Source organism: Coregonus lavaretus, assembly GCF_964263955.1.
Source record: "Coregonus lavaretus genome assembly, chromosome: 28".
Taxonomy (NCBI): domain Eukaryota; kingdom Metazoa; phylum Chordata; class Actinopteri; order Salmoniformes; family Salmonidae; genus Coregonus; species Coregonus lavaretus.
The window spans coordinates 37,809,302-37,821,048 of record NC_140015.1 but is presented as its reverse complement, the minus strand read 5'-3'; the positions used below and the strand labels follow the sequence as shown (position 1 = coordinate 37,821,048).

At 43.0% G+C, this 11,747-nt stretch overlaps 1 protein-coding gene across 2 annotated transcripts in view; it reads left to right on the top strand.

Moving 5' to 3' along the window:
* The first annotated feature begins 4,107 nt into the window (after positions 1 to 4,107).
* LOC311104051 (BAR/IMD domain-containing adapter protein 2-like) overlaps positions 4,108 to 11,747 on the top strand; it is a 117,327-nt gene continuing 109,687 nt past the window's right edge. Inside the window, exon 1 of one of the 2 annotated variants that reach the window (XM_084145707.1) lies at positions 4,108 to 4,390. In XM_084145707.1, the coding sequence (XP_084001833.1) occupies positions 4,319 to 4,390 (72 nt within the window). In that variant the 5' untranslated portion in view covers positions 4,108 to 4,318. The remainder of the gene's footprint in view (positions 4,391 to 11,747) is intronic. The other variant, XM_084145706.1, reaches the window with a different exon arrangement.

Below are 11,747 nucleotides of genomic sequence, written 5' to 3'. Positions count from 1 at the left end.
TCCACCCACAAGGCTTCGGCCCACGGCCCACACCGCTGCTGCCCTGAAGCCAGAACTGTAGACCTCCTACTGCTGGTGACTAGCGGAACAGGAAGTCTGGTTCCCTGAAGCCAGAACTGTAGACCTCCTACTGCTGGTGACTAGCGGAACAGGAAGTCTGGTTCCCTGAAGCCAGAACTGTAGACCTCCTACTGCTGGTGATTAGCTGATCAGGAACAGGAAGTCTGGTTCACAAGCCTGTGAAAGGTAGAACAAGTGTTTGTCTTCTTATGTTGTGGACGCCTTCCTTCATATGATATGCTGGCTCCTTGTAGAATGGATCATCTCTCTTTATAAAAAACATTGTAGGCATAATGGTGGGTGGGTTCCACACAGCAGTAGCCTACACTGAAATGTTCACATTATGAGACATCTAGGATACTTAATGAAAGCATTCCCTTGTGTTATTTTCCAGCAGCAACTGACCGTTTCAATTATACTTCCCCTGTGAGAAAAGGGCTTGTGTCCTTCACCAGGCCTTTGTTCAGTTTCATACAGTCTCTGAAATGGTGTTACATCACTTATGACTTATAGGATTGGTATGTGAGGTTATTGATTTGGTTTGGTAACAAATATTTCCATGCTGATAGTGATTTTAAACAAGTGATCGTCATTCTTTGTTTTAAATATTTTAGTGATGTTGAATTACACTATATTACCTGAAGCGTAGATGCAGTCATACAGTGCCTGCAGAAAGTCTACACCCCCCTTGGATTTCTTCACATTTTATTGTGTTACAAAGTGGGGAAAAAATGGATTTCATTGTCATTTTTGTCAACAATCTACACAAAATACTAACTTTTAAAAAAGATGAATGAAAAATAAAACACATACAGTGGGGGGAAAAAAGTATTTAGTCAGCCACCAATTGTGCAAGTTCTCCCACTTAAAAAGATGAGAGAGGCCTGTAATTTTCATCATAGGTACACGTCAACTATGACAGACAAATTGAGAATTTTTTTCTCCAGAAAATCACATTGTAGGATTTTTAATGAATTTATTTGCAAATTATGGTGGAAAATAAGTATTTGGTCACCTACAAACAAGCAAGATTTCTGGCTCTCACAGACCTGTAACTTCTTCTTTAAGAGGCTCCTCTGTCCTCCACTCGTTACCTGTATTAATGGCACCTGTTTGAACTTGTTATCAGTATAAAAGACACCTGTCCACAACCTCAAACAGTCACACTCCAAACTCCACTATGGCCAAGACCAAAGAGCTGTCAAAGGACACCAGAAACAAAATTGTAGACCTGCACCAGGCTGGGAAGACTGAATCTACAATAGGTAAGCAGCTTGGTTTGAAGAAATCAACTGTGGGAACAATTATTAGGAAATGGAAGACATACAAGACCACTGATAATCTCCCTCGATCTAGGGCTCCACGCGAGATCTCACCCCGTGGGGTCAAAATGATCACAAGAACGGTGAGCAAAAATCCCAGAACCACACGGGGGGACCTAGTGAATGACCTGCAGAGAGCTGGGACCAAAGTAACAAAGCCTACCATCAGTAACACACTACGCCGCCAGGGACTCAAATCCTGCAGTGCCAGACGTGTCCCCCTGCTTAAGCCAGTACATGTCCAGGCCCGTCTGAAGTCTGCTAGAGTGCATTTGGATGATCCAGAAGAGGATTGGGAGAATGTCAGATGAAACCAAAATATAACTTTTTGGTAAAAACTCAACTCGTCGTGTTTGGAGGACAAAGAATGCTGAGTTGCATCCAAAGAACACCATACCTACTGTGAAGCATGGGGGTGGAAACATCATGCTTTGGGGCTGTTTTTCTGCAAAGGGACCAGGACGACTGATCCGTGTAAAGGAAAGAATGAATGGGGCCATGTATCGTGAGATTTTGAGTGAAAACCTCCTTCCATCAGCAAGGGCATTGAAGATGAAACGTGGCTGGGTCTTTCAGCATGACAATGATCCCAAACACACCGCCCGGGCAATGAAGGAGTGGATTCGTTAGAAGCATTTCAAGGTCCTGGAGTGGCCTAGCCAGTCTCCAGATCTCAACCCCATAGAACATCTTTGGAGGGAGTTGAAAGTCCGTGTTGCCCAGCGACAGCCCCAAAACATCACTGCTCTAGAGGAGATCTGCATGGAGGAATGGGCTTACAGAAAACGTTTGACTTACAGAAAACGTTTGACCTGTGTCATTGCCAACAAAGGGTATATAACAAAGTATTGAGAAACTTTTGTTAATGACCAAATACTTATTTTCCACCATAATTTGCAAATAAATTCATAAAAAATCCTACAATGTGATTTTCTGGAGAAAAAAAATCTAATTTTGTCTGTCATAGTTGACGTGTACCTATGATGAAAATTACAGGCCTCTCTCATCTTTTTAAGTGGGAGAACTTGCACAATTGTTGGCTGACTAAATACTTTTTCCCCCACTGTATCTGGATTAGATACAATGCCTTCAGAAAGTATTCATACTCCTTGACTTATTCCACATTTTGTTACAACCTGAATTCAAAAATTGATTAAATTGATTTTCTTCCCCTCACCCATCTACACACAATACACCATAATAATAAAGTGAAAACATGTTTGCAGAACATTTTGTGAATTTATTGAAAATGAAATACAGAAATATCTAATTTACTTAAGTATTCACACCCCTGAGTCAATACTTTGTAGAAGCACCTTTGGCTGCGATTACAGCTGTGAGTCTTTCTAGGTAAGTCTCATTAGAGCTTTCCACACCTGGATTGTGCAACATTTGCCCATATAAAATTTTCTAAGTGTTGTCAAGTCTTGCCATAGATTTTCAAACAGATTTCAGTCAAAATTGTAACTTGGCCAATCAGGAACATTCACTGTCTTCTTGGAAAACTCCCCAGTATTTGCTGATGTCAAGCATACCCATACCATGATGCAGCCACCACCATGCTTAAAAATAAGGAGGCAGTTACTCAGTGTTGTGTTAGATTTGCCCCAAACATAAGGCTTTGCATTTAGGCCAAAAAGTGTATTCCTTTGCCGTGTTTTCTTACAATATTACTTTAGTGCCTTGTTGCATACAAGATTCATGTTTTGGTATATTTGTATTCTTCTTTTCACTCTGTCATTTAAGTCAGTATTGTGGAGTCACTACAATGTTGTTGGTCCATCCTCAGTTTTCTCCCATCACAGCCACTGTAACTGTTTTAAAATCACCAATAGCATCATGGTGACATCCCTAAGCAGTTTCCTTCCTGTCCTGCAGCTCAGTTCGGAAGGAGGACTACATCTTTGATGTGTCTGGGTGGTTTAATACATAACCCACAGCATAATTATTAACTTGACCATGCTTAAAGATTCCATGTCTGATTTGTTACCCATCTACCAATCACTTCCCTTCTTTGAGGCTTTCGAAAAGCTCCCTGGTCTTTGTAGTTCAATCAGTGCTTGAAATTCAATACTTGACTAAGGGACCTTACAGATGTTGAATGTATGGAGGACAGAGGAAGGGTTAGTCATTCAGAAATCATGTCAACACCTATTATTTCATACAGGGTGAGTCCAGGTAACTTATGTGATTTATTAAGCCAACTTTTACTTCTGAACTAATTTAGGCTTGCCTAAACAAAGGGGGTGAATACTTATGCAACGACTATATTTTAGTTATTTAATCTTTATGAATTTTTAAAAATGTTTAGAATTTTATTTTCACTTTGACATTGTGGAGTATTTTTTATAGATCCATTAATATTTTTTTAGACAATTAAATATATTTCAATCCCCCTTTGTAATGCAACAACATTTGAAACAAGTTCAAGAGGATGTAGACTTTCTATAGGCACTGTATATATTTATAAGATATAAAGCTGTATAAAACTACAATAAATCCTAGCCACCGTGCTTCTACATCTGCATTGGTTGTTGTTTGGGGTTTTAGGCTGGGTTTCTGTATAAGCACTTTATAAATAAATGTGGCTTTATAAATAATTTTGATTTGAAATCAAAGTCAGAAATTCAAATAAAAAATGCAACTAGTGTAACATATTTGGGGAGAGAGAGAGTGGGGAGAGGCGGTGTTGCTCTTGTAAATTGGAAAAGCTGCGCGATGTGACAAGACGCTTTGGCGAACACCGCAGCGATTGAGTGCGTGCGAGGGATTTGAGTGGGTGCAACCGACCTAGAGAATCTTCCGTTTACCGTCTCTTTCTTTCAGGCACACATACCTTCGCGGTCAATCGCATCACATCTTCTCTTCGTTTAGGCTACTCTACCCGTTCGGCGTATTTCACTCGGATAACTTCTCTCTAAAGGAAAATACTGTTTATGGTTTTGACCGAAGATTTCAAGATGTCTCGCACCGACGAGGTTCACCGCATAACGGAGAATGTCTACAAGGTAAGCTTCTACAACTGTCTATAAAAAGTTTGATGCCACAGGTTATTGACATAAGATATAGGCCTACTCATAATATAAGTTATTTAAATATTTTGGGATGTGTTTTTATTAGCGATTTAATTGCATTTTTGCCCTCCCCCCATTCTATGCGCATCTTGAACGGCGATTTAGAATCTCTATTCACGCGATGAGAATTCCCGAGGGAGCGTGGAAAGCTCTTTATTGAAAGCCTTCCCCGTTCAATTATATAGGCCTACTTTTCTGCATAAAATTCATTTTCAAACCTTAGACCTACCTCCCTAATGACATGCTATGAGTTATTATATCATGTATTTTACAGTCAAGAACAACCCGGCGCTTTCATTTTGTTGCCGTCGGTTGGGCATCGGGTAGGACTACATTTCTACAGTAAAATCGGCGCTCCTCGGCGCAGCCGCATAGTGTAGGCTAAACACCACTGTTCAGATATGTCATACTGCACTATGCTCTGCCATAATAGATATATCATATTTGTAATACGTTTAGGCTACATTATGTTGTTGAGATATAGTGAACATTTTATGGAAAGGCTACATTTGACACACCGTGGCACAGTCAATGTAATCAATAAATTCATTACACATTAACTTATTCTTTCAATCTATTTCATGTCGTCACCCTACTGTGTCCACTGGAACCGAACAGAAGTGTGTGTGTGAGAGAGAGAGAGAGAGACACATTCCTACACATTTGTGTTTGGTTGACAGGACAGGACAGGAAGGAGGAGGTACAGTTAGAGGTAGGGCAGCTAGCAGGCTGTGTTGTAACAGGTACTTTACATTTGCCCTGGGGATTTCAGCATTCAAAAAAACCTGTTCAGCAGAAATAAGCCTGGGCTGGAGCCTGCTGTCTTAGTTTCATATTGGGAAGAGCTTCTTTCCAGGGTCTCATATTCCATTGGTTATCTAAGAGAACAGCCTACCTACTGATCTACTAGTACAGCTAGATCTAACTGTATATTATTAGCTAGTTCAATGTATTTTGTTGTAGTGGGGGTCTGCACATATAAGCCTACAGAAAGACCTGGACTAAAACACTCAGTTCAGTTGTAACCCTTTAAAATATATCTCAAAACTACCACATGTTGGTTGGCCATACGGCTCAGGTTGACTTCCTTGCGCTTGGCATCAGGGCTTGAACCTTTTTAATGAAACGCTATGGGAAACACCTGGTGCATGGTTGTTGTGCAATGCTAACAAAACGCTCTGATTATGAGGGTACTAAGAACTTCCTGTTACGTATGGGATCACATCACTATGATTCTACACACAGAGCCTCCATGTTCTCCTCTCACAGCTTTTCAAGGGAGAGAGAACATGGCAGGGTTAGTAGGGCCCACCGTAGCAAAAGGTTTGCCAAAACAAAACAAATCTTTGTTCTTATTGGTTATTGTTCAGTTTCTACCTTCTCTGTTTCAAAAAATGTGTAACCGTTTTCTCCCTACTGAACACGACCCAAACCCAGAGATCCAACTAACCACCCATTTGCCATGTTCACTGCAGTGCACTGACTCCCATACACACACTCTCTTCTCTCAGCCCTCACCAGGCACAGTTATACTCTGAAAGAAGGACATGTAGGATCCCAGAATAGGGCTGAGGGGAGCTGAGGTCTCTCTCGCTGTTCTTTTGGGAATCTGTCAGACGTCAGAAAGGAGGTCAGATGACGAGAGGCTGGTAGGGAGATGCTTATTTTACAGACCCTGAAGGAGGGAGGGAGGGAGGGAGGGAGGTGTTTCTTCTCTAGGTCAATACACACCTGATACTGTTTGAGTCTCTATATATGCACCTTGATGAATCATTAGTCCTCTGGTGTTAATAATGATGCCTCCCAGCCCTGTGTATTAGTGGATGAGGTTTTCTCTGTGATACGGAGGAATAGAAGAGCCCTACCATACCCTTCACATGTGGTCCAATGCAGGTGTCAGTAACCCTGCTCACCAGGCTGTGACCCCCAGCTGTCTGTGTGTCTCTCTGGGGCCCAGGCCTCCTGTCACACCCCCTGACTGGCCGGGTACGGGCGAAGGCATGGAGAGACGGGATCTGCTGTGGTTGGAGACGCTAGCTACGCCCTCTTCCATGGTAGACTGATCTGATTGGAGAGGCAGGGCAAGCCTTCCATGGTAGAGTAGTGATGTGACTGTCTCTGGCTATGGGTGAGGGGATGGTGAGATGGAGGCCCAATGCCATGGTAGAATAACCTGATCTGCATGGCTCTGGTATAGGTGAAGGTATGGAGACACTAGCCAGGCCCTCTTATATGGTAAAGTGATATGGCTGGAGATACGGACCCACTGCAGTGGTAGACTGATCTGGTTGGCTCTGCTATGGGGGACTGCATGGTACAGCCAGTCCATTCCCATGGTAGAATGATGTATGAACTGTCTAGCTGTACATGCTCTGAGGGGATGGAGAGCTTGATCTCCTCTGACTGGAGAGGGGGACTCACTAGCCATGGTAGACTGACCTGGCACTGCTATGGGTTTGTATTTGTATTTATTGTGGATCCCCATTAGCTGCTGCCAAGGCAGTAGCTACTCTTCCTGGGGTCCAAACATATTAAGACTCTTACATTACATATAAAACAAAAGATAAAACAGTACATCACATAACATTATTACACCACTACATATCTACAATACAAAATGTATAATACCACCATACAACAATATTACAATGTACGTGTGTGTAGAGTGCATGTGCTAGCGCTTGTATACGTGTCTGTACCTTTGTGTGTGTCTCTTCAGTCCCTGCAGTACTGCTGGAAGATTGGAGACATGGTAGATTCAGGGTGATGTGACTGGCTCTGGTATAGGTGAAGGTATGGAGACATGGTAGATTCAGGGTGATGTTACTGGCTCTGGTATAGGTGAAGGTATGGAGACATGGTAGATTCAGGGTGATGTTACTGGCTCTGGTATAGGTGAAGGTATGGAGACATGGTAGATTCAGGGTGATGTTACTGGCTCTTGTATAGGTGAAGGTATGGAGACATGGTAGATTCAGGGTGATGTTACTGGCTCTTGTATAGGTGAAGGTATGGAGACATGGTAGATTCAGGGTGATGTTACTGGCTCTTGTATAGGTGAAGGTATGGAGACATGGTAGATTCAGGGTGATGTTACTGGCTCTTGTATAGGTGAAGGTATGGAGACATGGTAGATTCAGGGTGATGTTACTGGCTCTTGTATAGGTGAAGGTATGGAGACATGGTAGATTCAGGGTGATGTTACTGGCTCTTGTATAGGTGAAGGTATGGAGACATGGTAGATTCAGGGTGATGTTACTGGCTCTTGTATAGGTGAAGGTATGGAGACATGGTAGATTCAGGGTGATGTGACTGGCTCTTGTATAGGTGAAGGTATGGAGACATGGTAGATTCAGGGTGATGTGACTGGCTCTGGTATAGGTGAAGGTATGGATACATGGTAGATTCAGGGTGATGTGACTGGCTCTTGTATAGGTGAAGGTATGGAGACATGGTAGATTCAGGGTGATGTGACTGGCTCTGGTATAGGTGAGGGTATGGAGACATGGTAGATTCAGGGTGATGTGACTGGCTCTTGTATAGGTGAAGGTATGGAGACATGGTAGATTCAGGGTGATGTTACTGGCTCTTGTATAGGTGAAGGTATGGCGACATGGTAGATTCAGGGTGATGTTACTGGCTCTTGTATAGGTGAAGGTATGGAGACATGGTAGATTCAGGGTGATGTGACTGGCTCTGGTATAGGTGAAGGTATGGAGACATGGTAGATTCAGGGTGATGTGACTGGCTCTTGTATAGGTGAAGGTATGGAGACATGGTAGATTCAGGGTGATGTGACTGGCTCTGGTATAGGTGAAGGTATGGAGACATGGTAGATTCAGGGTGATGTGACTGGCTCTGACTCATAGAACGGATGTGTTAAACAATACGTTGTGCATACTGGCAGGCTGCTTTCTTATGCGTTTGTAGCTTTTTTGCCTGCGTGAAAAACACTGAATTCTGCATTAACACGACCCCTAAGTTTAACTTGCTAGATATCTAAGTAAGTTGCTGAATTAATAAGGTGACGGGGCATCATATTGTGTTGTCTTTCTGTCGTGTTTGAGAAGTCAAAGCCCTGTGGATGATAATAATAATAATAATAATATGCCATTTAGCAGACGCTTTTATCCAAAGTGACTTACAGTCATGTGTGCATACATTTTTACGTATGGGTGGTCCCGGGGATCGAACCCACTACCCTGGCGTTACAAGCGCCATGCTCTACCAATTGAGCTACAGAGGACCGCTGTACAGATGAGTTGTCTGTACAGCTGCCACTACTATCTTTTTATTTCCTTTTTTTTTTTTTCCTCTCCGTTCTCGGCCCCATCTTCTTCAGCAGAGCAGGCAGGCCCGTTGCCCTAGCGACTCCAGACTCCACACAGACACAGCATGTACACATGCTGCTCCAGAGCCAGTACTGCTCTTCCTTCAGACAAGCATGCGTCAAAACTTTTTTCATTTGCACAATGTCTCTCGTTCACATTTGCTTGTAAATGTCCAAACTCACCAAAATGCCATTCGGTAGCTCCTCCCTATATATGAACTGGATTGCCTGTCTTGCCATTTTGTTTATTTTTGTTTGCGCTCGTTAGCATATTTAGCTAGCAGCCTCCATGGAAATTCACTATTACTTGTGCTAATTCTGTTAGCATTCTGGTAATAGACACCCAATGTATTTTCATATTTTTTTTTTGGCGCCCCTTTGTATACTAATCCGGTAATACGGTAAATCCCAGGATGAGTGAAGGATGGTATGAGGATATGAAAATCTGGATACCGCCCCAACCCTAGCTAGCTACCGTTGTCGCCCCCGCCCCTTCTTCTGTGGGGTTTATCGGCGGCTCTCATCCAACGTTATGGTGCATTACCGCCACCTACTGTACTGGAGCGCCCCCGCCTTCCGCTTGTCCATAGCTTAAACATGGACCAATAGAAGTATAAAGAGGCGTTCCTGCAGACGCAGAAATGGCCACATACAGGAACGCCCTGAATTGCAGACCGCAGCTGCACCCTTCTCAGAACTGACACTGTCAGAGTAGACGTTACACATACAGTGGGGAAAAAAAGTATTTAGTCAGCCACCAATTGTGCAAGTTCTCCCACTTAAAAAGATGAGAGAGGCCTGTAATTTACATCATAGGTACACATCAACTATGACAGACAAATTGAGATAAAATAATCCAGAAAATCACATTGTAGGATTTTTTATGAATTTATTTGCAAATTATGGTGGAAAATAAGTATTTGGTCACCTACAAACAAGCAAGATTTCTGGCTCTCACAGACCTGTAACTTCTTCTTTAAGAGGCTCCTCTGTCCTCCACTCGTTACCTGTATTAATGGCACCGGTTTGAACTTGTTATCAGTATAAAAGACACCTGTCCACAACCTCAAACAGTCACACTCCAAACTCCACTATGGCCAAGACCAAAGAGCTGTCAAAGGACACCAGAAACAAAATTGTAGACCTGCACCAGGCTGGGAAGACTGAATCTGCAATAGGTAAGCAGCTTGGTTTGAAGAAATCAACTGTGGGAGAAATTATTTGGAAATGGAAGACATACAAGACCACTGATAATCTCCCTCGATCTGGGGCTCCACGCAAGATCTCACCCCGTGGGGTCAAAATGATCACAAGAACGGTGAGCAAAAATCCCAGAACCACACGGGGGGACCTAGTGAATGACCTGCAGAGAGCTGGGACCAAAGTAACAAAGCCTACCATCAGTAACACACTACGCCGCCAGGGACTCAAATCCTGCAGTGCCAGACGTGTCCCCCTGCTTAAGCCAGTACATGTCCAGGCCCGTCTGAAGTTTGCTAGAGTGCATTTGGATGATCCAGAAGAGGATTGGGAGAATGTCATATGGTCAGATGAAACCAAAATAGAACTTTTTGGTAAAAACTCAACTCGTCGTGTTTGGAGGACAGAGAATGCTGAGTTGCATCCAAAGAACACCATACCTACTGTGAAGCATGGGGGTGGAAACATCATGCTTTGGGGCTGTTTTTCTGCAAAGGGACCAGGACGACTGATCCGTGTAAAGGAAAGAATGAATGGGGCTATGTATCGTGAGATTTTGAGTGAAAACCTCCTTCCATCAGCAAGGGCATTGAAGATGAAACGTGGCTGGGTCTTTCAGCATGACAATGATCCCAAACACACCGCCCGGGAAACAAAGGAGTGGCTTCGTAAGAAGCATTTCAAGGTCCTGGAGTGGCCTAGCCAGTCTCCAGATCTCAACCCCATAGAAAATCTTTGGAGGGAGTTGAAATCCGTGTTGCCCAGCGACAGCCCCAAAACATCACTGCTCTAGAGGAGATCTGCATGGAGGAATGGGCCAAAATACCAGCAACAGTGTGTGAAAACCTTGTGAAGACTTACAGAAAACATTTGACCTGTGTCATTGCCAACAAAGGTTATATAACAACGTATTGAGAAACTTTTGTTATTGACCAAATACTTATTTTCCACCATAATTTGCAAATAAATTCATAAAAAATCCTACAATGTGATTTTCTGGATTTTTTTTCTCATTTTGTCTGTCATAGTTGACGTGTACCTATGATGATAAATTACAGGCCTCTCTCATCTTTTTAAGTGGGAGAACTTGCACAATTGGTGGCTGACTAAATACTTTTTTTCCCCACTGTAAATGGTGTTGTTCAACAACACAGCTTTTCTGTGAGTGTAGTATAGGGGAAGGCATGGAGACGGGCCCACTGGCCATGGTGATGTCATCTGACTGGCTGTATCAAGAGCAAACAGCTTGACTGGGTTTGACCGCCACTCTGCATACTGTTTCCTGTCTCCTACTACCCTGGGGTTTCCCCAAGCCTTGTTGGTTATTAGCAGGACTGGGGATTGATTGTGATTTGGATTAGGATACATTTGAATCCTGCTGGGTCATTTTACTAGAGAATGCATCTGTCAGAGTACAGGGCAGGGTTTGTAAACACAGCAGTGTGTGTGTTGGAATCTCATTGTGGCACTGTTTGTTCAGTAAAGGGGCACTCCTTGGTTTGAATCCCTACATGAGTACAGGGCAGGGTTTGTAAGCAGAGCAGGGTGTGTGTTGGAATCTCACACTCTACCTCAGGCATTGGCATGTGGTCCGCAGATCAATCTCCCAAAACATAATAATAATACAAAAGTTATTTTATTTTTTAAACTCAGTCGGGGTCTCAATTTACTGTTGAGAGGTAGAATACACAAGGTGCAATTTCAAAATTAAAATGTTAATCTTGTTATGCCAGTCACTGACAGTCACTCAATTAGCCCATG